General features: G+C 43.2%; 1 protein-coding gene across 5 annotated transcripts in view; it reads right to left on the bottom strand.

Moving 5' to 3' along the window:
• Positions 1 to 26,736, bottom strand: part of LOC110530407 (laminin subunit alpha-3) — a 115,798-nt gene that overhangs the window by 74,334 nt on the left and 14,728 nt on the right. For all 5 annotated transcript variants that reach the window (XM_036986046.1, XM_036986043.1, XM_036986045.1 and 2 more), the window contains 7 exons: positions 15,090 to 15,207; positions 13,616 to 13,734; positions 13,328 to 13,498; positions 12,487 to 12,584; positions 7,685 to 7,800; positions 6,320 to 6,438; positions 4,818 to 4,908 (listed from right to left, as the gene is read on the bottom strand). In XM_036986046.1, coding sequence (XP_036841941.1) covers positions 4,818 to 4,908; positions 6,320 to 6,438; positions 7,685 to 7,800; positions 12,487 to 12,584; positions 13,328 to 13,498; positions 13,616 to 13,734; positions 15,090 to 15,207 — 832 coding nt within the window. The remainder of the gene's footprint in view (positions 1 to 4,817; positions 4,909 to 6,319; positions 6,439 to 7,684; positions 7,801 to 12,486; positions 12,585 to 13,327; positions 13,499 to 13,615; positions 13,735 to 15,089; positions 15,208 to 26,736) is intronic.

Here is a 26,736-nt window from a genome sequence, read left to right as displayed (position 1 = left end):
GCACGCCCAATTTTTCAGTTTTTGATTTGTTAAAAAAGTTTGAAATATCCAATAAATGTCGTTCCACTTCATGATTGTGTCCCACTTGTTGTTGATTCTTCACAAAAAAATACAGTTTTATATCTTTATGTGGCAAAAGGTCGCAAAGTTCAAGGGGGCCGAATACTTTCGCAAGGCACTGTATGTGGGCGGAACTGAAAATGTGTGTGCGAGCAAGGAGGCCTACAAACCTGACTCAGTTACACCAGCTCTGTCAGGAGGAATGGGCCAAAATTCACCCAACTTACTGTTTGAAGCTTGTGGAAGGCTACCCAAAATGTTTTACCCAAGTTAAACAATTCAAAGGTAATGCTAGCAAATACTAATTGAGTGTACTAAAACTTCTGACCCACTGGGAATGTGATGAACGAATAAATAATTCTCTCTACTATTATTCTGACATTTCACATTCTTAAAATAAAGTGGTGATACTAACTGGCTTAAGACAGGGAATTTTTACTAGGACTAAATGTCAGGAATTGTGAAAAACTGAGTTTAAATGTATTTGACTACGGTGTATGTAAACTTCCGACTTCAAATGTATATATGTTACTCCCTTTGGTTTCTTCCCCAGTCATCATTGTTCCTGTATCTGTCATGTCCGCACGCTCTTTGTGTTTCTTGTTTTGTTTATTTATTAAATGTATTCACTCCCTGAACTTGCTTCCCGACTCTCAGCGTACATCGTTACAGAATGATGACTCAACAAATGGAAACATCAGGGACTGTTTTTTGTTTTGTTTTGGTGTTGGGGGTGATGTCGGGTCCGGGTGTTGGACCCAGTGCTACCTGGGAGGCATCAGCTGGTTTGTAGGCTCCCATGTCTCAGCGGATTCGATAGGCTCCCATGCCGAAGCTGGGTGAACAGATTCCTGTGCCTCAGCCAGTTTATCAGGTTCATTCCTCAGCTGGTTCGTCAGGTTTCTGCACCTCAGCAGAGGCGACCAGTCCGCTCCGGATCCCCAGGATCGTCCCTGGGGTTAGCGTCCTGTGGCTGGAGCTGAACGAGCCGGAGAGGGGGTACTGTCACGTATACTCTCTCTCCGGTGCTCTAGGTCGTCATGCTCCCGCGCCTCAGCCAGTTCGGTAGGTTCCCGGTCCACTCCTGAACCCCGGGATCATCATCATGGTCGGCGTCCTGCAGCTGGAGCCGCGCGTTGACCTACCTTACCATTTTGTGAATGCCTTTTCAAATATATTTCATGACTGGTGCTACGGAGCCTCTCCGCATTAGGATAGGAAGGTTTTCTGTTTATATGCACCGATGCTGCGCTGTTTCTATTCGCTGGGGAGGGGAGGGGAGGGGGAGTGACATTTTCGGTCCAAATTTTTATTATTTTTTATTTTTATTTCCCTTAGCTTTTTTAATCAGTTTTCTCTTATCTTTGCAAATGCTTGGTCTGTTTTCACACCTTTTTCATTTCAATATTTTAGAAGGCTAATCTTATAAAGTTTTTTTATCTTGGAATACTAAGGCAATGAACAATCCTGTCAAGAGGTTTAGGGTCTTCTCTCATTTGAAAAAGCTAAAAGCAGATGTGGTATTTTTTACAAGAGACCCATTTACGCATTAAAGATCACTCAAGGCTGCAAAACTCCAGGTTTAGTCAGGTTTTCCATTCAGACTTTAACTCCAAAGCCAGAGGGGTTGCAATTTTGGTTAGTAAAATAATACATTTCAATGTTATTTCAGACAGTAATGGGAGATATTTAATCATAACTGGCACCATTTGGCACACACCTGTATTATTGGTCTATGTATATGCTCCTAATTTTGATGATGTTGAATTTGCCAATGGGTTGCTGAGGAAAATAATTTCTCTGAACACCCATCTTTTGATATTTGTCGGGGATCTGAATTGTGTTATTAGCCCGGCTTTAGACCGCTCCAACCCCAGAACTATGTCTCCCTCTGCTATGTCAAAGTCCTCCTCAGATTTTATGGTTCAGAATGGGTGTGCAGATCCCTGGAGATGTCAGAATCCCCAGGCAAGAGAGTATTCTTTCATTTCACATGTACACCATTCTTTTTCTCATATTAAATATTTCTTTATTGCTCATAAGTTACTTCCAAATGTCACCTCTTCTGAATATTTACCCATTGTAATTTCTGACTATGGACCTTTAGCCCTCGACAGACTCTTACTCCTCTCTGGAGTTTCAATTCTCTTCTCCTGTCTGATGCAGACTTCTGTAACGTTATCTCCACTTCTACTGATCATTCTTTTTTCAAATCAGACAAGCTCAACCTCTCATTCTCTCTTATTGGAATCACTTAAGGCCTATCTTAGAGGATAAATGATTTCTTATTCTTCTCATTTAAACTAAATTTAGAAAGCTAAACTCACTAAAGAACTCACTAAAGCCTTCCTTGACTTGGACCATCAGTATGACCAGACGCCATCCCCAGAGCAATATAAGCAACGCTTGAACTTACAATACGACTTCAATCTCTTGTCCACTACAGATGCAAACCGGTTACTATTGCATTCACGTGGTACCTACTATGAACATGGCGACAGGGCAAGTAGTCTGCTCATACACCAGTTAAAACTGATTCCCAAAATGAATGATTCCTCTAATAGCTTGATTTCTGACCCTACGGGGATCAATGACAGCTTCAAATCTTTCTATTCCTTTCTATTTCCATCAGATACTGCCAATATGACTACATTTTGGGTGAACTGGAGACTCCCACAGTTGAGGCTGAAACTGCAGATGACCTTGATTCCCCTCTCAGCCTTCAGTCTATCAAGTCAATGCAGAGCAGCAAGGCTCCAGGGCCTGATGGGTTTACAACTGAGTTCTTTAAGAAATTCTATACCAAGTTAGCCCCTTGACTTTTATCTGTGTATAATGAATCACTCGAACGTGGCTCGTTGCCACCTACCCTAACACAGGCTTGGTTTACAACTACTGAGCACTGGTTTACATATGCTCGGCAGAATGAGTGACTGGTTGGTCGAGGTAGTATCGAATGAGGAAAACAGGAATTGTATCTAACATGTCACCATTGTACAATGGGAGTCCAAAGGAGTTCAGTATAAATGATCCCTATTGTCTTTGTTAGCTATGAGCAGGTAAAACAATATATATGGATTTTCTATCACGTTAAATCATTCATTTCTTACAGGTTTCAATATCAGCCAACGGAACAGGTTACAGTTTGCAACAGCACAGTGAGTGGCGAATGGGCATTGACCTTAATTGAGTTTGTGGCTTCTTTGCTCTTTTCTAAGCACTGAGGGCAACCATTTTAATTCCATCACCTCTCAAAGCCCAATCACAACTTGCAGCTATTTATGTGGCGAGGAACAACAACAACATACTATGCTAGCAATGTAAACAAGTGTGGCACTGAATTTAGCAACAATACAAGTGGCTAGTGCTAGTGGTTGGTGCCACTGTGTGTATGTGTGTGCCTGTCAGAAACAACACCAAAGTCTATGGAAGTCTCTGTTCCATTTTGGTCTTACGTATTAGTCATAGGTCAGAAAGCAAGCTACACTAGCTCTTTACTAAACATTAATACCCAACTATTTTTATATACAGTACCAGTCAAAAGTTTGAACACCTACTCATTCAAGGGTTTTTCATTTTCTTTACTATATTTACTACATCGTAGAACAATAGTGAAGACATCAACACTAGGAAATAACACATATGGCATCATGTAGTAACAAAAAAATATATATTTTATATCTGAGATTCTTCAAAGTAGCCACCCTTTGCCTTGATGACAGCTTTGCACACTCTTGACATTCTTCATGAGGAATGCTTTTCCAACAGTCTTGAAGGAGTTCCCACATATGCTGAGCACTTGTTGGCTGCTTTTCCTTCACTCTGCGGTCAACTCATCCCAAACCATCTCAATTGGGTTGAGGTCGGGTGATTATGGAGGCCAGGTAATCTGATGCAGCATCATCACTCTCCTTCTTGGTCCAACAGCCCTTACACAGCCTGGAAGTGTGTTGGGTCATTGTCCAGTTGAAAAACAAATGATAGTCCCACTAACCGCAAACCAGATGGGATGGCGTATCACTGCAGAATGCTGTGGTAGCCATGCTGGTTAAGTGTGCCTTGAATTCTAAATAACTCCCCAACAGTGTCACCAGCAAAGCACCCCACACCATCACACCACCTCCTCCATGCTTTATGATGGGAAACATGCATGCTGAGATCATCCGTTCACCTACTCTGCGTCTCACAAAGACACGGCGGTTGGAACCAAAAATCTCAAATTTTGACTCATTAGACCAAAGGACAGATTTACACCAGTCTAATGTCCATTGCTTGTGTTGCAAGTCTCTTCTTCTTATTGGTGTCAATTTGACCACGAAGGCTTGATTCACACAGTCTCCTCTGAACAGTTGATGTTGAGATGTGTCTGTTACTTGAATGCTGTAAAGCATTTATTTGGGCAGCCATCTGAGGTGCAGTTAACTCTAATGAACTCTGAGTCTTCATTTCCTGTGGCGGTTCTGATGAGAGCCAGTTTCATCACAGCGCTTGATGGTTTTTGCGACTGCACTTGAAGAAACGTTCAAAGTTCATGAAATTTTCCGGATTGACTGACGTTGACTGATGTAGAAAATAGTAAAAATAAAGAAAAACCCTTGAATAAGTAGGTGTGTCCAAACTTTTGAATGGTACTGTACTGCAACTAAATGTGATACGTTCACATCATTAGGCACTTAGGAAAAAAGGAAGACACTACGACCATAGAGAAAGGAAAAACTGAGAAATACAGTTTGAAGAGAAGGAAGGGTCTCACTCACGAATACAGCCACTGTGAGACTGTGGAGGCACTCCATGGGGTCTGTAGAATCCGTCAGCACAAAGCTCACAGTTCACTCCCGCCGTGTTGTGCTAGTGAGAGGGAAATAGACAGAGATATCAGACAAACGTCACACAACACACTCCTGTCCTGCTTTAGAATGAATGGAGTGAGTGTGTCAGAGGGACACAATGTTTTAGAGGGCAACTAAGGTTCCTCTAAAGCAAGAAGACAAAATGCAAAACTGTTTTCTAAAACTATAGATAAATGTTTGTATCAAACACACCTTACAGTTGCTAATCTATCTGTTTGCATTTGGGACCTTATCTTCTTTCACACTGAGTGTGCATGCAGTGTAGATGGCTTGTTTAAACATGCTTCCTGCAAGGGCATTTTAGTCCCAAATGATAATAGTGCATCTCATAATTGTTTTTGAGAAACATTACTTTGTCTTGGGAGATTTAGTCAAAATGAGCTGGCTGACATCTTGTTTGATTTGGAAGACATGCCAACATTTGCACAGAGAGGGATTTATCTTCATGCCGTTTGCACAAGGAGTTTAGTACAGAGAATATCCACCGTGTGTATGTTGACTTAAAACTGATCCATGCTTATTGAAACTTCCATTACAGACCTCCATGCCTGCTCGTAGATCTGGGTCATGTTCATTAGGGCACAAAATAGCAAAACGTTTTCCAATGGCACAGAAAAAAATATGTGTGTTTTTTATTGGACAAATGCCTCTAATAGATCTGTGACCACTTCCTGTTGAACACGGAATGAGAGAGAGCTCGATTTGTTGTTTTAGGCGTAGCAGCTAGCCTAGCTGCTAGCTAGCTACCTATCAAGCTAGCAAGGTTTTCATGAAGGTTTGAACGCAGCCCGGGACGCGGTTAGCCATTGTGGCTGGGACCATGAATTGTCCCGGGCTTGTGGCTGTCTAGACCCCTGCTGTTAGTTGTTGTTGTAACCTACTTGTTGTGTGTGTATGTACTGACATGTATGTGTAACTGATAGATGCACACACACACACACACACACACACACACACACACGTTAATGTTTTTAAATGTATGTAAATTGTAAACTATTTTGTCTGTAATGTATTTTTCATTTAATGTCGGACCACAGTAAGACTAGCTGTCGCCTTTGGCGTCGGGTAATGGGGATCCTAATAAATCATATCAAATGCAAGTAGTGCCTAGTTTCACTCCATTCACTTCTGTTTTGTGCCTACTGAACACTACCCCTGTTCTCATTCTAGTGTAGGCATGCTCCAGGTTCATCTTAAAGAGCACCCACATGCATGCTATACATACCATACAAAATGCCAAATTACAATGTTGCATGCCCCGCATAAAATCCAAAAGATGGACATATATTGATGAGGATATCAAAATATAGTCTATGGCGCTTATCTTTCATGCGCGCGCACACACACACACACAAACACACACACACACACATACAGGAATATATTCGGACTTGAAACGGGCTTAATACCTGGCAGTTGATGCACACTCCTCCACCGTTGTAACTGCCGAAGGTGTCTAAACTTGCTGTCCTCTGCTCCACCTCTGGGTCATAATAACACTCAGTGGCATGTGAATGGCACTGGCAGGCTGTGAGAAAAAACAGAAACAAACACACAAATCAGAGACACACATGAAACAGACACGCACACACAGACAGGTAAGAGTCAGTACTGTATTTTATATATTATATCTAGCTACTATGTTACTATCCGTTAATATCCGTTCCAAAAAGTGCAACTATAAAGTCTATCAAGCTCAAAACGATTTGTTTTAATGTCGTATAGAGCGGTTTCTTTTTTTAAACAATCTTTATTAAGAGCTGTAATTTTATTGTGAGGAACTGCAGTTTTATCAGACATTGTTTCTGTTTTGTTCTCTGTTATGTGAGGCCTTTTAACAGGACTGTACTTCCTCTAATTTCTCCTGTAAAACCTCCTCCTAAATCTGCCTGGTTAATGTTTATGAATGGTTAGGGTGCATTTGTAATACGTGGGTGTACTGATTGAATTACAGACTTCTCCCTTGCTATCTCTCTTTTGCTCTCTCTTGTTCTGCGGTTGTAGAGTTGCAGGGTCAAGTTTCAACATCTCCGACTCAGGATCTTGTCAACAGGCCAAGGCAATTTGGAACCAGCTGGCATTGGGACTGACTGGCCGGCTGTATAGAGTACAGCAGTAGTGGCGCTGGGCTAGCTACAGTAGACTGGATACAGTGAAGTTCATCACCACATACCACATGAGTAACGCCCTCAACAGTTTGCTGAGGACTCTTCCTAGTTCCAACACCATATCAGGGCATTTAGCACTGAAGCTAACGGTAGAAGAGATGGTGGGAGAATCATAAAGATAAGATATTGCTACCATGGAAAGAAAAAAATACATGCATATAAAACTCCTTTGTGACAAAGCAGAGATAGGAAACAACGGTCATACCCACATACCTAGTTAACAATATCGTGGCATCACAAACCAAACTATGCAGGCTTGGCTATTAGTTCTTTACAAGTTGTACTTTTCAGCACAGTTCCAGTAATTATGTATTGTCGTGGATGTGCAAGCAGGTCCGTTCAGTACAGCTTGGTTTGGCTTGGTTTGACTCAGTAGTGTGAATAGAGAACAGATACAGCAGAGCGAGGGTGGAGCATGGCACTAACGTTGGGACACAGACAGAACAGTCAGAGAACAAAGAGAAGAGGGTGAGGATGGAGACTGACTAAGAGAGGAGGGTGACAATGGAGGATGACAGAGAGAGGAGAGTTGAGGGGGATAAAGCGAGGAGGGTAAGGGTGGAGGGTAGCAAAGAGAGGAGAGTGATGGTGGAGGGTGGTACTCACGTTGGCACTCATTGGGGCTGTCTGTTGTCGCCACCCGCCATGGCTTCTGGTTGAACCCTGGACAGCAACGGTCACATGACTCACCACAGGTGTTGTGTTTGCACTCGCACTGCAGCCTAAAGACAGGAGGAGAAAAGAAGAGACATCTGGGTTTCCTGCATCATTCTTTCACGTATGACTCTCCAAGAACGGCGCCGGAGGGGATGGCTGCTGTTTTACGTGCTCCTAACCAACTGTGCTATTTTGTTCATTTTTTGCGTTGATTTTGTACATAATGTTGCTGCTACAACATTATGCTATAACTTCTGGACATCCGCACAGCAATTACTCACCTCGAACTGGACGAAGAAGATTTTTCTTTAACGAGTCTGACACGAAGGATATACTGCTTTCTCTGGAACGGGCCCAAATCCACGTCATTTGCGTGAAGAAAATACAGAGAAAAAGTGGACGGAGGTCGGCTGCCTTCTGAGAATTCGTAGGAGAGTAAGTAAACCCCCTCTTAGCCAGTCCTATTAGCCAACGTGCAATCATTGGATCACAAAATGGATGAGCTCCGATCAAGGATATCCTACCAACGGGACATTAAAAACTGTAATATCTTATGTTTCACCGAGTTGTGGTTTTACGACAACATGGATAACATACAGCTGGCAGGGTTTTCGGTCCATCAGCAAGACAGAACAGCTGCCTCCGGTAAGGGGTGGCGGTCTGTATCTATTTGTAAATAACAGCTGGTGCGCAAAATCTAATATTAAGGAAGTCTCGAGGTTTTGCTCACCTGAGGTAGTATCTCATGATATGCTATTATATTATTACCACACTATTTACCAAGGGAGTTTTCATCTATATTTTTCGTAGTTGTCTATTTACCACCACAAACCGATGCTGGAATTAAGACGGCACTCAACGAGCTGTATAGGGCCATAAACAAACAGGAAATTCTCATCCAGAAGCGGCGCTCCTAGTTGCCGGGGACTTTAATGCAGGGAAACTTACATCTATTTTACCTCATTTCTACTAACATGTTAACTGTGTCACACCCTGATCTGTTTCACCTGTCCTTGTGATTGTCTCCACACCCTCCAGGTGTCGCTGTATTTATCCCTGTGTTTCCTGTCTCCATGTGCCAGTTCGTCTTGTATGTTTCCAAGTCAACCAGCGGTTTTCCCCGTTCTTTTGCTTTTTGCATTTCTCCTTTTTCTAGTCCTCCCGGTTTTGACCCTTGCCTGTTTCTGGACTTTGTAACCCGCCTGCCTGACCATTTTGCCTGCCTTGACCACGAGCCGGTCTGCCACTCTGTACCTCCTGGACTCTGATCTGGTTTTGAACTTTTGCCTGTACACGACCATTCTCTTGTCTACTCCTTTTGTATTCATAAACATTGTAAGACTCCAACCATCTGTATCTGGGTCTCGCCTTGTGTCATGATAAAATGTGCAACCAGAGGAAGACAAAAAAAAAACTTGAGACCACCGTTACTCCACACACAGAGATGCGTACAACGCTCTCCTTCGCCCTCCATTTGGGAAATCTGACCATAACGCTATCCTCCTGATTCCTGCTTACAAGCTAAAACTAAAGCAGGAAGTACCAGTGACTCACTCAACAAGGAAGTGGTCAGAGGACGCAGATGCTAAGCTACAGGACTGTTTTCCTAGGACAGACAGGAAAAAGTTTTGGGATTCTTCCGATGGCATGGAGGAGTACACCACAACAGTCACTGGCTTCATCAATAAGTGCATTGATGACGTTGTCCCCAGTGACCGTACGTACGTACATACCCTAGCCAAAAGCCATGGATTACAGGCAACAGCGAAATAACTTCTCTGCCCGCTTCGAGGCAAGCAACGCTGAAGCATGCATGAGAACATCAGATGTTCTGGATGACTGTGTGATCACGCTCTCCATAGCCGATGTGAGTAAGACCTTTAAACTGGTCAATATTCACTAGGCCACAGGGCCAGACGGACTACCAGGATGTGTACTCTGAGCATGCACTCACAAGTGTCATTTTCTTTTTTCTTTTTTTGTGTGTTTTTTTGTTGTTGTTTTTTTAATTTTACCCCTTTTTCTCCCCAATTTCGTGGTATCCAATTGTTTAGTAGCTACTATCTTGTCTCATCGCTACAACTCCCGTACGGGCTCGGGAGAGATGAAGGTTGAAAGTTATGTGTCCTCCGATACACAAGATACTCAGATTCCCAAGCCGCACTGCTTCTTAACACAGCGCCGGAAGCCAGCCGCACCAATGTGTCGGAGGAAACACCGTGCACCTGGCAACCTTGGTTAGTGCGCACTGCTCCCGGCCCGCCACAGGAGTCGCTGGTGCGCGATGAGACAAGGATTTCCCTACTGGCCAAAACCCTCCCTAACCCGGACGACGCTAGGCCAATTGTGCGTCGCCCCACGGACCTCCCGGTCGCGGCCGGTTACGACAGAGCCTGGGCGCGAACCCAGAGTCTCTAGTGGCACAGCTGGCGCTGCAGTACAGTGCCCTTAACCACTGCGTCACCTGGGAGGCACAAGTGTCATTTTCAACCTGTCTGTAATACCAACATGTTTCAAACAGACCACCATAGTCCCTGTGCCCAAGAACACAAAGGTAACCTGCCTGAATGACTTCTGACCCGTAGCACTCATGTCTGCAGCTATGTCCTGCTTTGAAAGGCTGGTCATGGCTCACATCAACACCATTATCCCAGAAACCCTAGACCCACTCCAATTTGCATACCGCCCCAACAGATCCACAGATGATGCAATTTCTATTGCACTCCACACTGTCCTTTCCCACCTTGACAAAAGGAACACCTATGTGAGAATGCTATTCATTGACTACAGCTAAGTGCTCAACACCATAGTGCCCTCAAAGCTCATCACTAACCTAAGGACCCTGGGACTAAACACTTCCATCTGCAACTGGATCCTGGACTTCCTAACGGCCGCCCCCAGGTGGTAAGGGTAGGTAACAACACATCTGCCATGCTGATCCTCAACACAGGGCCCCCTCAGGGGTGCGTACTCAGTCCCCTCCTGTACTGAGCACGACTCCAACACCATCATTAAGTTTGCCAACGACACAACAGTGGTTGGCCTGATCACAGGCAGCTTACAGGGAGGAGGTCAGAGACCTGGCAGTGTGGTGCCAGGATAACAACCTCTCCCTCAATGTGATCAAGACAAAGGAGATGATTGTGGACTACAGAAAAAGGAGGACCGAGCTCGTCCCCATTCTCATCAACGGGGCTGTAGAGGAGCAGGTTGAGAGCTTCAAGTTCCTTTGTGTCCACATCATCAACAAACTAACATGGTCCAAACACACCAAGACATTGGTGATGAGGGCATGACAACGCCTATTCCACCTCAGGAGACTGAAAAGATTTGTCATGGGTCCTCAAATCCTCAAAAAGGTCTACAGCTGCACCATCAAGAGCATCCTAACTGGTTGCATCACTGCCTGGTATGGTAACTGCTCGACCTCCGACCGCAAGGCACGACAGAGAGTAGTGCGTATGGCCCAGTACATCAATGGGGCCAAGCTTCCTGCCATCCAATACCTCTAGACCAGGCGGTGTCAGAGGAAGGCCCAAAGCATTGCCAAGGACTCCAGCCACCCTAGTCATTGACTGTCCTCTCTGCTACCACACGGCAAGCGGGACCGGAATGCCAAGTCTAGGTCAAAAAGGCTTCTTAACAGCTTCTACCCCCACTCTTGAACAGTTAATGAAATGGCTACCCGGACTATTTGCATTGTCCCCACCCTACCCCCCATTTTTACGCTGCTGCTACTCTCTGTTTATTATCTTTGCATAGTCACTTTACCTCTACCTACATGGACATATTACCTCAATTACCTCAACTAACCGGTGCCCCAGCACATTGACTCTGTACATGAACCTCCTGTATATTAGCCTCGCACTGTTATTTTATTGTTGCTCTTTAATTATTTGTTATATTTCTATTTTTCTTAAAACTGCATTGTTGGTTAAGGGCTTGTAAGTAAGCATTTCACTGTAAGGTTTACACCTGTTGTATTCGGATCATGTGAAAATAAAATGTGATTTCATTTTGAAGAGAGGATGTCATGTAGCCTACCTGTATATAATCAATATCGAGCATCTCTACTCAAAAGCATCTTCATGCAGTGTAAGGTGTAAAACAGTCAAATAACTTCCAAAGTGAGTGAAGCAAATACAAAGGATAGATCAGTCGTCACTGTCAAACTGCAGTATGATGTCATTAACCCTTATTGTTTTTCATTGCCGATAAAATACATCACCTCTATAACAACATCATCTTGGCCTCTTGCCAACGGTTTACATCACACTTACAATTACTACTAATCAGTATAACTAAAATAACCTGTTGCCTTTTTACAATGGCAACGCCAGGAAACAAACAGATGAGGTCATTTCCTTTCTATCAAACCACCAACTATCTCTTCAATCTCAGACACAGATACTCTAAACTACACCAACAACAGTTTTAATCTCATCCCATACGTTCCAGAAAACCAACTGACTGAACACAACACATCCATTCAAACCTGTAAATGATGAATAAACTATCTACAAAAGAAGAGTTTATCATTCTGGATTGCTCAATGGATCCTCTCCTCTTTCTTTTGGGAGACGTTTGCATACATAATACGCGTATTACAGTGAATGAATGATAGACAGATAATTCAATTGTAAGCATCAACAATAAGAACCTAAGTTAAAAATAAACAATGTTTTAGCTTGTCAAAAACAAGTGCAGAGGCTTGATGTTACAGGTGAAGGTAAGAAAAGGGCTCAACTCACCGATTCGGGTTGCCTTGGTTACGTCCCCCACACACCTGTGCATGGCCGTGACAAACGCAGCGTCCCCCGACACTGATGTCTTTGATGCTGTAGTAATACTGTCAACCACACAGAGAGGGAACAACACCGTCTGAATATTGTAGCAGAACCAAAACAATCAGCTCTATTTGAAACACTATATATACACATATCAACCTCACCTAAACAAACCCAGCCATTGTCTGGCACCGCAGCTGATCTGAGTCACATTGGGTTAACTGGTTTTTAGTCATGGTCTAGGCCACAGACCCTCACTAGCATCATTTAAGATGCATTTATACAGGTACAGTACCAGTCAAACGTTTGGACACACCTACTCATTCCAGGGTAACCAAAGAAGTAACCAAAGGAGTTAAATAAATCATCCAAACTATTTCATGTCTTCACTATTATTCTACAATGAAGAAAATAATCAAAAATAAAGAATAACCCTGGAATGAGTAGGTGTGTCCAAACGTTTGACTGGTACACGTACACACACACTCCGAACATTGCTCGTCCTAATATTGATATATTTCTTAATTGCATTATTTTTTAATTGCATTTGTGTATATTGTTGTGAATGGTTAGATATTACTGCACTGTTGGAACTAGGAACACAAGCATTTCGCTACATTTGATTTGATGAGGCAGCAGGTAGGCTGCATATAACAGGTTGGTGTGAGACAACGTCATTGTGTTTTGTACTCTGCTGACGATGCATTTCTTGTTGAGTTGAGCTGTATTGAACTGAACTGAATTGATCTGAACTGTAATTAACTGAATTGGGTGCCTGTGCTGCTGTTGTGCGACTCAGTCTCACCCTGCGTGTGACAGTGGGGTCCCTCTGGGCCTTGGAGATGAGGTGCCCCAACAGAGTGCTGGTCCTGAGGAAGTGCAGGCGGATGTTGGTGGCCTTGGTGAAATCTCTCAGCACTGGAGAATAGCTGAAGTTCTTAGAGCCCGGGCGACCGTTGACCAGGGACACCACAATCTGGACAACAACACAACATCACTCAGACAACAATATCCCCATCAGTCTACAGAAGTAGTAGTCTTTAGGTACATTTCACAGGATTCAGCAATTCCCATTCCCAATTCAGTTTCTCACCTCTCCGTTCTCCAATGGGACAGTTTTAGAGTACTCTGTGGTGCAGATCTGGTCGTCATCTCCAACTATGCGCCCATTCGGTTGTTTGCCAAACCTCTCAATGCACTCCCTTTCAGAATCTGATATCAAGAACACAAAGAGTGGTCTGTCAAATACACAGGAGGTTGGTGGCCCCTTAATTGGAAGGAGGACGGGCTCATAGTAATGGATGGAACGGAATAAATGGAATGGTATCGAGCTCAAACACAATGTTTCCATGTGTTTTTATACCATTCCATTGACTCCATTCCAGTCATTATTATGAGCTGTCCTCCTCTCAACAGCCTCCTGTGGTCAAATACCATCATCTCTCTATCAGGGGCCCACCGTGACAGGCCTTGGTGGTTATTTGTCTAAAATACTTTCTTTATCAAATTCATCTGCATCTTTTGCCTCTGATCTTATCCATCACTATAAGAAGAAAAAAAGCATGTAGCCTTGTCTGAGCCAGAACGGCCCATAGGGCAGGAGTCTATATCCTGTTTCTGTAGCATGAGGCAGCTTGATGTACAAGTACACCCCCTGGAGAGGACGCTAGTCTATTGCAGGGCCTTGACTGTAACCCCGAATCGAAATTGGAATGTTGAACAGTGAAAAATCGTTGCCATTTTTATGAAGATACATCTACTGAATAACAAGAATCAAGACTATTTAATACATAGAGCCAGGAGTATATAAATCGTCGAGAGAGAGACAATCCTAAAATGAAATTCAAAAGGAGAGATGAGGCACAGCTGTTTCTGCTGGGAAGGTGTGTGTGCTCACACACATGCCTCACAGGGACGGGACATGTCTTCACTTTGAGAGCAGGCTGGTGAGTCTGTGTAGGCCAGGGGGCGGTATATAGGAGAGACTAGGCCTACTGACTGGATCATAGATGCATCATAAGTCACTCATAAACCAAGCTTTTTGCACTCATGGGTAAGTATTAGTATTACAGCTCTGTAGAACAGCACGTTATGGGCTTCACAAATCTTTTACGAAGACATTTCGTCACAATATGACATTTTCATCTGTGTGGTAATGTTTGCCAGTTCCCTCTAGTCTGCATTAAGCAGCAACACATCTGAATTTCAAGGTATATGAAAAAACATGTACTGGACGATAGGTCATCTTCATGTTCCAATAATGCTGTTTTCAACTGTTTTAAACGTTTTCAAGTTAGGGCGGCAGGTAGCCTAGCCTGGCCAGTAATCAAAAGGTTGCTGGTTTGAATCCCATAGCCAACTAGGTGATAAATCTGCCGATGTGCCCTTGAGCAAAGTACTTAACCCTAATGGATCCTGTAAGTCTCTCTGGATAAGAGCGTCTGCTAAATGACTCAAACGTAAATGTCAGTCCCGCCCAACCAAGAGCCTTAAAAAGCACAAGCATAATACAGAAATGTGTATACTGTGCTTATGGTGTTAATATGAAAATAAACAGCAACACTTACGAGCAAAGTACTGCCATGAAGCATATGTTTTCCCATGGTCCAGGGAGCGCTCCAGGACCCACAGGTCAGGCCGCGGGGCGTTGGCAAACTTGATCAGGACGTAGGCCACATGGAAGAGCTGAAAATAAGATTAACACAAAGAGTACAGCAGTGTAATACAAAGGGCTACAAACAAGTTGTTAATGGATTCTGGCAGTAGAAGTTGTTGGTTCAAAACGCTGTGGTTTCCTGTGCCTTGGTCCACTAACACCAGCTCAGTCTTGGCAGACGGCTCAGCCTCAGACAATACTCCATTTCCTTTCACGTGAAGGCTAGAGCACAATCACTTCAACAACAATAATCTACCCGACCTGTACCTCCTCCGGCTAGCGAAAACCACCACAGCCTAATGCCCTGAAATCTGCTGGCTTAGCCGTTGGGCATTGGGTCAAACGTTCTAATCAAATTCTGTGTCTGCTTTCCTTCCTTTTTAATAACAGTTGACTTGAAACTTGTATTTCTCATATCACAACCATGTGGCCCTCAAGTGCTCATATAGTATGGTACAGTAAAAGACAACCATTGGAAATTATAGAGGCTCAATGAGACCTGTGTTGAGAGTGGATGGAACTGCTGCAGGTGCTTCTGAAACACTCATCCTCCATGCCCTCTGGAGAGAGATTTCTCCTTTCAAAGAATACAGGCTTTACAAGAGCACCGGATGATGATGATTGTTCCCCAGTGTACACTACCCTTTCTGTACGACCCTCATGGCTGTTCCCACACTCAATGTTCCTCTCTCGCCATCATCATCATCAGGGCTCAATAGTGGGTTGCTTCAGCTCAGTTACATAGAATTGAAAAGCTGCTTTTTTTCAACAGTCAAAGCCATCTTTGTGGTGGTTGCCATGGAGCTTGCACGGCTCGGAATTAGAACTTATGACATCAGACCACACAGAAGTGGCAATTGCAGTGTAAACAAACACACCTGACCGCCCCGCCCTCACTTTTCTGCTTTTAAGGCTGCAAGTTGAAATTATTTCCAAAAGATTTCATTATTAGCAGAGATCCTAAAACATGAGAGAGAAACATAAAAGAGCATGAACACATGAGCTTGACATACTGCATGAAAACTGTATCTAACAAAGAACATTATCTTCAAAAAGAATGGCCCTGCTTTAAGACTGGCTGCTTTTGGCAAAGTTGAAAAGGATAAAGGCAGGCCCACACTAGTCGGGGATCCTTTAGAGTCTTCAAAACCCCAGCATGCTTTTGTGATTGGAGTTCAAGTTCTCCGTCTGCCCTTGTCTCTCCTTGCACAAGGAAGAGCTGTGCTAATAGTGATATCAAAGCAAAGCAAACTCTTGGCCAAGGAGTCTGAGACTTGTCAATCAGGCTCCACAATTAACTTGGAAGGATTGCATCCCCCCACCTTGAGAAATGACCAGTAGTTAATTTGGCTTTGATTGATCTGAGGATGGTTCAGGGGGTCAGATAGTATGTTGAGCCTGGTCTTGTCTTGCCAAGTCAACACACAAAAACCATTACAGAACACTCCAAGCAGCTGGTCAAAACCTCTGCTTTCAACAAGTAGCCTAGATAAGTGTGCAAAGATCTAAGTTTAGAAACAAAATGAATGAGTGGAAGTCTTAAAGACAATGATTTGTGAGCAATCTTATAGCTCTTGTCTTAACCCCGTTGGTAAACAGCCTGTTCTGACCTCAATTGCTCATGGGAGTGTCTCAAAGCTAATCAGAGAACACTTCCACCCACCATTCTACAGGATGCACAAGGAACAAAAAAATATTATCTGAGATTCAATAGTACACAAACAAAACGTAGGCTGCATATTGTCAGACCTAAAAACAGACACAAGGCAAAGTCTTGGCTGAGAGCTGAGAGGTTGCTATCAATAGACTGGGTTTGTTGAAGAGGAAGGAGCAGGAAGATGTTCGTTCACACGCGTTGGGATGCGATGATGGTGGGACTGGGATGGGGGGTGGGGGGTGGCCAGAGACGTGCCGACTGGCATGTGGGCCTGTTTCAGATTCCTGCCATGCCGTCACATTTCTCCCCCCTCTCCCCCCATGTCACCATGCCAGGGCATGCCACTGCTTTCAGGAACCTGTCCCTGACAAGTGGCACACAACAGCGACAATCTTCTAGGCCAGAGGAACGCAGCTCACACATAAAGCAGAGACCAAACAGATACATTTGTGAGATTAAAAATATCCACCACAAACGGATTCTCTAGTAACTACCTATGAAATATCCCTAAAGTCCAACAAAAATCACAAAATGTGGTAATCAAAAATAAAAAAGTGAACTCTGTCTTTGTACAGGTATAGAACATGAATTACTTCATAGAATAAAAGCAAATCCTGTTTGTGGATTGGCATCAGGGTTGGGCTCAATTCAGAATTTTGGAATTGAATCACGGAATCAGTAGGCTATTAAACAAACATATATCTCTACAGAAATAAGACCGATCCTGCTTCTGTTTGAATGTTTGTTAATGTTAATAGCCTACTGATAGCCTACGGAATCAGTAGGCTATTAAACAAACGTTCAAACAGAAGCAGGATCGGTCTTATTTCTGTAGCAACATGGTCTAGGAAAAGGCATCAATTCAACGGCACACTGATGTGTTTCAGAACCGCGGACAGCGACCGCTATCCAACGTGGGAGAAAAGCATTTTATAAAATAATATTATTTTTTATTAGTGTTGCACCATTGTTCTTAAGTAATATAACCCTATACAACTTCAGTAGCACATATCTTAGTGATGGACTGTGCCATCCCCATGACCTCCACAATGGATTAGTCCACAAAGAATGGCATGAATCAGACAGGTGTCTTGTACTAAAGAAATCTCGGTCGACCAACAGCCTATCAACCAAACAATCAACAAATGAGGTATAAAGAACTCAAGTCTGACCGTTGTTTTTTTCGATAATCTACTCACGTTCGCATATGCCAATTCATGGACTGTCTATAAACGGGTTGCATTCGGTTTTGACAGACCAACATCGCATTCGTGTCATCACGTCATCCAAAAACATGGCAGACATTGGGTGAATATAAGTGATGAAGTGATGAAGAAGAAAAAAAAACTGCCTCAGCAACAATTATTTGAATTATTATGTATTTTTGGTGCACAAAGATTACAACTAAAGTGTTTTATTAGGTATTTTCTAATCTGACTTCTCTATGTGATCATCTATGGAAATAGTCTTTCTGAGCCAGGCATCACTTAAATTGCAATACCGAAGCAAGACTGTAGGGGCAGTTGAAACCGTGCTTCTAGAGCGGAACCCTGGCCCCTTGCATTCAACCAGAGAGGAAGAGGCGAAGCGAGAGGGGAAACTCAGTCCAAAATCTGTCTCCTCCAGCATGTGGTGTTTTTTAGTTTTTCACCCACCAAACAATCAGGTTTTGTTTTGAGGTCAATGAGAGAGTGTTGAATTTAGTCAACAAAAACACTATGGTTTATTTGTAACATGAGGCTAATTTGATAGAATAGAAGTTTCATAAGGCTTAGGTTGTGACGAGTGTACTGATATAAGTAGGACACGTGACATCCCGCCAATGTTGATAAAAAACACTTTATATTGGAGATGTGTTTGGGGTTGTGCCTGTTGTTCACAGGCCTATCTGCCCTCTCAATGGCTAGAATTGTCCCACCTGATCTCACCTCCTCCCAATGAGGACATGTATTTCCATTGTTAGAGGGGCCACTCGAACATCTGGTCAATCAATATAATGGATCATCTGTGATTCATGAGTTGAAATTCAATTTAAACTGGCCACACCCCACAAGATGTAGAATTTGAATATGAGTTTGAGTGACGGGAAGTAGAATTTAACTCAGTGCAATTCAAATAAATTCCATTCAGTCATAGAACATGAGAGTTTCATTAAATCTGACAGGACACACTTCCAGATACCAAAGAATATATCACTTTTCTCTGAAAACAATGTTCATATACTCTTTTAACCTTTGTGCTTAGAATAGCAAATTATATTTCCACCAACCATGTCATTTGTTTTGCTTCTTTTTGAAGGCCTCAGGGTCAACTTGAGGATGTTATGCATTCTGAAAAAAGTGATTCATGAAATATAATAACTTTGAAAAATCGCATACAGGTTTTGCTTTACTTGATCATTCATTTTAAGAGTTTGCCCTGAAAATGAACTGTTTCAACAATAGTTTATATGCATGTACAGTACCAGTCAACATTTTGGACATGCCTACTCAATCAAGGGTTTTTCTTTATTTTGACTATTTTCTACATTGTAGAATGATAGTGAAGACATCAACATTATGAAATAACACATTTGGAATCATGTAGTAACCAAAAATATATTTTAGATTTTAGATTCTTCAAAGTAACAACCCTTTCCCTTGATGGCACACTCTTTGCATTCTCTCGACCATGTTCATGAGGAATGCTTTTCCAACAATCTTGAAGGAGTTCCCACATATGCTGAGCACTTGTTGACTGCTTGTCTTTCACTCTGCAGTCCAACTCATCTCAAACCATCTCAATTGGGTTGAGATCGGGTGATTGTGGAGGCCAGGTCATCTGATGCAGCACCATCACTCTCCTTCTTGGTCAAATAGCCCTTACACAGCCTGGAGGTGTGGTTGAAGTCATTGTCTTGTTGGAAAAAAAATGATAGTCCCACGAAGCGCAAACCAGATGGGATGGCGTACCGCTACAGAATGCTGTGGTAGCCATGCTGGTTAAGTGTGCCTTGAATTCTAAATAAATCACTGAGAGTGTGACCAGCAAAGCACCCCCACACCATTACACCTCATCCTCCATGCTTCACAGTGGTAAGACACAGCGGTTGGAACCAAAAATCTCTGATTTGGACTCATCAGACCAAAGCACAGATTTCCACCGGTCTAATGTCCGTTGCTCGTGTTTCTTGGCCCAAGCAAGTCTCTTCTTATTATTGGTGTCTTTTAATAGTGGTTTCTTTGCAGCAATTCAAAAATGAAGGCCTGATTCATGCAATCTTCTCTGAACAGTTGATGTTGATATGTGTCTGTTACTTGAACTCTGTGAAGCATTTTTCTGGGCTGCAAATTCTGAGGCTGGTAACTCTAATGAACTCTGCAGCAAAGGTAACTTTGTGTCTTCCTATCCTGCGGGGGTCCTCATGAGAGGCAGTTTCATCATAGTGCTTGATGGTTTTTATGACTGACTGACTTTATTGTCTTAAAGTAATGATGGACTGTCATTTCTCTTTGCTTATTTGAGCTGTTCTTGCCATAATATGGACTTGGTCTTTTACCAAATAGGGATATCTCTATATACCACCCGTACCTTGTCAAAACACAACTGATTGGCTCAAACGCATACTTCCGGCGCCGACAGAGATGGTCGCCTTGCTTCGTGTTCCTAGGAAACTATGCAGTATTGTCACGCCCTGACCTTAGATATCTCTGTTTTCTATATATTTTGGTTAGGTCAGGGTATGACTAGGGTGGGTACTCTAGGTTTTTGCATGTCTAGTTTTTTTTGTATGTCTATGTTGGCCTGATATGGTTCCCAATCAGAGACAGCTGTTTATCATTGTCTCTGATTGGGGATCATATTTAGGCAGCCCTTTTCCCCCACTTTCTGGTGTGGGATCTTGTCTACAGTCAGGTGCCTTTGTGCACACTAGTAGCGTCACGGTTCATTTGGTTGTTTGTTGTTTTGTTTTGGTGAGTTTAAGTACATAAAAAATATGTGGAACTCTATTCACACTGCGCCTTGGTCTCACTCATACGATCGTGACAAGTATTTTGTTTTCTTATGTATTGCTTATTACATTGTTACCCCAGGAAATCTTAAGTTCTATTACATACAGCCGGGAGGAACTATTGGATATAAGAGCAACGTCAACTTACCAACATTACAACCAGGAATACGACTTTCCCGAGGCGGATCCTCTGTTTGGTCCACCACCCAGGGCAATGGATCGGATCCCAGCCGGTGACCCAAAACAATGGCGCCGCAGAAGGGGCAGACTGAGCGGTCTTCTTGTCAGGCTCCGTACACGGGCACATCGCGCACCACTCCCGAGTATACTACTCGCCAACTTCCAGTCTCTTGACAACAAGGTAGAAGAAATCCGAGCAAGGGTTGCCTTCCAGAGAGACATCAGAGATTCTAACGCTCTTTGTTTCAAGGAGACATGGCTCACTCGGGATACGTTATCAGAGTCGGTACAGGCACCTGGTTTCTTCATGCATCGCGCCGACAGATACAAAAATCTCTCTGGTAGGAAGAAGGGCGGGGGTGTATGCCTTAAGATTAACGAGACGTGGTGTGATCATAACAACATACAGGAACTCAAGTCCTTTTGTTCACCTGACCTAGAATTCCTTACAATCAAAAGCCGTCCGTATTATCTACCAAGATAATTCTTTTCGATTATAATCACAGTCGTGTACATCCCCCCGCAGGCAGACACTTCGACGGTCCTGAAAGAAATTCTTGGACACTATGTAAACTGGAAACCATATATCTCGAGGATGCATTTATTGTAGCTGGGGATTTTAACAAGGCTAATCTGAAAACAAGGCTCCCTAAATTTTATCAGCATATCGAATGCACGACACAGGCAGGTAAAACCCTGGATAATTGTTACTCTAACTTCTGCGACGCATACAAAGCCCTCCCCCACCCTCCTTTTGGAAAATCTGACCAACACTCCATTTTGTTGCTCCCAGCCTATAGACAGAAACTAAAACAGGAAACACCCATGCTCAGGTCTGTTCAACGCTGGTCCAACCAATCGGATTCCACGCTTCAAGATTGCTTCGATCCCCTGGACTGGGATATGTTCCGCAAAGCATCGGACAATAACATTGATGAATACGCTGATTCGGTGAGCAAGTTTATTAGCAAGTGCATCTGTGTTGTTGTACCCACAGCGACTATCAAAACCTTCACCAACCAGAAATAATGGATTGATGGCAGCATTCGCGCAAAACTGAAAGCGTGAACCACTGCTTTTAATCAGGGCAAGGCGACCGGAAACATGACCGAATACAAACAATGTAGCTATTCCCTCTGCAAAGCAATCAAACAAGCTAAGCATCAGTATAGAGACAAAGTAGAGTAGCAATTCAACGACTCAGACACGAGAGGTATGTGGCAGGGTCTACAGTCAATCAAGGACTACAAAACGAAAACCAGGCCAGTCGCGGACCACGGTGTTTTGCTCCCAGACAAACTAAACAACTTCTTTTCTCACTTTGAGAATAATACAGTGCCACCGGCACGGCCCGCTACCAAAATCTGCGTCTTCTCCTTCACTGCAGCCAATTTGAGTAAAACATTTAAACGTGTTAACCCTCGCAGGGCTGCCGGCACAGATGGCATCCCTAGCCGTGTCCTCAGAGCATGCGCAGACCAGCTGGCGGGTGTGTTTATGGACATATTCAATCAATCCCTATCCCAGTCTGCTGTTCCCACATGCTTCAAGAGGGCCACCATTGTTCCTGTTTCCAAGAAAGCTAAGGTAACTGAGCAAAACGACTATCGCCCCGTAGCACTCACTTCCGTCATCATGAAGTGCTTTAAGAGAATAGGCAAGGACCATATCACCTCCACCCTACCTGACACCCTAGACCCACTCCAATTTGCTTACCGCCCCAATAGGTCCACAGACGATGCAATCGCAATCACACTGAACACTGCCCTAACCCATCTGGACAAGAGCAATACCTATGTAAGAATGTTGTTCATCAACTACAGCTCAGCATTTAACACCATAGTACCCTCCAAACTCGTGATTAAGATCAAGACCCTGGGTCTCAACCCCGCCCTGTGCAACTGGGTCCTGGACTTCCTGACGGGCCGCCCCCAGATGGTGAGGGTAGGAAACAACATCTCCACCCCGCTGATCGCCAACACTGGGGCCCCACAAGGGTGCTTTCTCAGCCCTCTCCTGTACTCCCTGTGGCCATGCACGCCTCCAACTCAATCATCAAGTTTGCAGGCGACACTACAGTGGTCGAATATATTACCAACAACGATGAGATTGCCTACAGGGAGGAGGTGAGGGCCCTCGGAGTGTGGTGTCAGGAAAATAATCTCACACTCAATGTCAACAAAACAAAGGAGATGATCGTGGACTTCAGGAAACAGCAGAGGGAGCAGCCCCCTATCCACATCGACGGGACAGTAGTGGAGAAGGTGCAAAGTCCCTCGGCGTACACATCATGGACAAACTGAAATGGTCCACCTACACAGACAGCGTGGTGAAGAAGGCGCAGCAACCTCAGGAGGCTGAAGAAATTCGGCTTGTCACCAAAAACACTCACAAACTTTTACAGATGCACAATCGAGAGCATCGTGTTGGGCTGTATCATCGCCTGGTACGGCAACTGCTCCGCCCACAACCGTAAGGCTCTCCAGAGGGTAGTGAGGTCTGCACAACGCATCACCGGGGGCAAACTACCTGCCCTCCAGTACACCTACACCACCCGATGTCACAGAAAGGCCAAAAAGATCATCAAGGATAACAACCACCCGTGCCACTGCCTGTTCACCCCGCTATCATCCAGAAGGCGAGGTCAGTACAGGTGCATCAAAGTCACTTTAATAATTAAAAATTGGATGTAATAAATGTATCACTAGCCACTTTAAACAATGCCACTTTATATAATGTTTACATCCCCTACATTACTCTCCTCATATGTATATACTGTACTCTATTCCATCTACTGCATCTTGCCTATGCCGTTCAGCCATCACTCATCCATATATTTTTATGTAATATTCTTATTCATTCCTTTACACTTGTGTGTATAAGGTAGTTGTTGTGAAATTGTTAAGTTACTTGTTAGATATTACTGCATGGTCAGAACTAGAAGCACAAGCATTTCGCTACACTCGCATTAACATCTGCTAACCAGGTGTATGTGACAAATATAATTTGATTTGAATTCCACAAATTAACTTTTAACAAGACACACCTGTTAATTGAAATGCATTCCAGGTGACTACCTCATGAATCTGGTTGAGAGAATGCCAAGAGTGTGCAAAGCTGTCATCAAGGCAAAGGGTGGTTATTTTGAAGAATATACCTATAAAATATATTTTTATTTGTTTATCACTTTTTGGATTACTACATGATTCCATAAGTGTTATTTCATAGTTTTGATGTCTTCACTATTATTACAAAATGTAGAAAATAGTACAAATAAAGAAACACCCTTGAATGAGTAGGTGTGTCCAAACTTTTGACTGGTACTGTATATAACAACATGTTTGATGTTTTATCTACAAGATATTTGTATAGACTACACCAAATATAAAATAGAACTTCACTGAATTCAAATTCAAATTGCAATTCTGTATCCTGTTTACTACTTCAATTCAAATTCAAGAATTGGAATTTGAGGCATTCTCAATTCAATTGAGCCAAACCCTGATTGGAATTTAAACCATGATGACTCAACCTCACAAGAAACCAACCCTTCAGAAAGACAGAACATGAGTTAGGTCTAGCGGCTGAGGCTGCTGCCTCAAACACACATACAGTACACAGTATGTGCCCCTACCTGTGCTACCTGTGTGGGATCGAATCCTGTCCCCACTGGGCTTCTTTAAACAAGTATTTTCCCTCTGTCTCTCTCTCCCTATTAATAAAACAATAAAATACGAAAGGAGAGTGTATAATCCATAGAGAAAAAAATAATGACTGAGAAAATGCTTAGAGACAACCTGTCAGAAGAATACAACTGTCTCCTGGCAGACAGAGAGAGAGAGCGAGAGAACAAGAGAGAGAGAATGGCCTGGCCTGGCAGTGTTCTGTTCTTTTCTGTCTCAGGGCTCTGTTCCATCCCCCCGTCCTGCCAGTCTAAATATTCATACTTGACTGCTATCCAGCACTTTCTGTTTGGAACAGCCTGAAATATCTTGGTGACATGATAACAGTACCGGTCCAGACTCCTGGTATGTGCTGCAAAGACATGAAGCAGAATTGAATAGACAAGCCCTGTGAACAATAAAACTCAACATGAACTGGGATATTGGTTTTATTCATCATAACACTTGAAGTGATCTCCACCCTAAATCTAAAGGCCTGGGCCACAGGAACAGGAGTGTTAGTCATTTCTATGGAGGATGGTGGGTGTGGAGGGTCAAAAAGGTTGTTGTCACATCTCACTCCTTCAGCTTTTAGCCCCAGTCCAAATTCCTGCCGGTGACTCCCATAAACAAGCCATATACACAGGGCGTTAAGTGTCCAGATCTCTCATCTAAACTTCAGTTATCACCCCAGAGAATAGAGGCCTCAGCAACCTCCCACCATTACACCGTTCTCACCATCTCGCCCCAGTGTTGTCACCTTCCTTTCACTGCACTGAGTGTTTGCACCATCATGCCTAGGCTTGGGCGGTATACCGTAAATACCTTTTCCAAATACTAATACTACTTTTTCAACCACGTCAATACCATCAAAACTATTTATTTGAAGTTTTTCAATAAATTTGAATATTTGTAGATTTTTAAGTTAATTCCGGCAGTCAACTTGGGCAATACATTAGGAGATAAAGCAGATTGCGTTCTTCATTTCACCTGTCACATTATTTTACAATATGAAGCTTATCGTAGTTCCCCAGAACAGTCGAGCCAGTCACGTGTTTGTATGTACATAGCAGACGTCGGGAGCTGGTGAGTCCATAGCAGTCTATATCTATCAGCGAGTCTCTGTTGTGTGGTGCACATGAGATGATGAAGTTACACTTGTATTCTCTCATTCACTTTCACTTGTTAATGTCCCCACTCACCGAAAATGACATTCGGTAGCTACTAGCTATGCTTGTGTAACTTTATGAGCTGGATTTGCCTGTCTTTACAATTAGTTTATGTTCGTTTTCGCTTGTTAGCATTTAGCTAACAGCATCTATGTGATTGTTAGTTTGTGTAACAGAGGTCCAATGGGCTTTCCTTGCATTTTTAGCGCCCACTCGTGAACCATGCTGTTAATACCGTAAATCCCGAGGAGGGTATGAAGGAGGGAATGACCATATGAAAATCTGGATACCGGCCAAGCCTAATCACACCCTAGTGTTCTCACTTTCCTCTCACTGCATGTTTACTGAGTGGTCTCACCTTCTCAACAAAAAAATACAGTTCTGATAAATGTAACACAGCCGCATAATGGAGTGAGATACTCAATGTTTTATTGAGAGAAAAAAATATTGCCTGAATTATAGCACATTATCAATTGTATAATGACGGACAACTGCCGTGTTGTTGGCTCCATGCAGAATTCCTGCCCCAACTTCACACATGCCTGTGCTTCAGGTAACGGAGCCTGGCAGTCAGGGTTATACTCCCACTGAACAAATAGTCTACACTTAGAAACTAATACAGTATTAGAGCCTATGGAAAATAGGCTGGTTGCGTGACTTTATGACTTAATGCCATGTCTGCCTTGTGGACCTTTCCAATCATACTGTAATCTAACCATGTTGATCAAATGAACTCAATGAACTGGGTTGATATAGTCTTTCATTAATTTAATACTGAGTACTCTGTGAGATTGTTACATTAAGACACCACCTACTACGATGTCTGCTGCCAATAGGTCTATTACTGGGCTTAAAGAAGTTCAATTAAATGAACTAATAGAGTTGAAATCCTACTGTCT

The sequence above is a fragment of the Oncorhynchus mykiss genome, chromosome 8 (genome assembly GCF_013265735.2).
Source record: "Oncorhynchus mykiss isolate Arlee chromosome 8, USDA_OmykA_1.1, whole genome shotgun sequence".
NCBI lineage: Eukaryota > Metazoa > Chordata > Actinopteri > Salmoniformes > Salmonidae > Oncorhynchus > Oncorhynchus mykiss.
The sequence above is the reverse complement of the archived record's forward strand: the minus strand, read 5'-3'. Positions and strand labels throughout refer to the sequence as shown.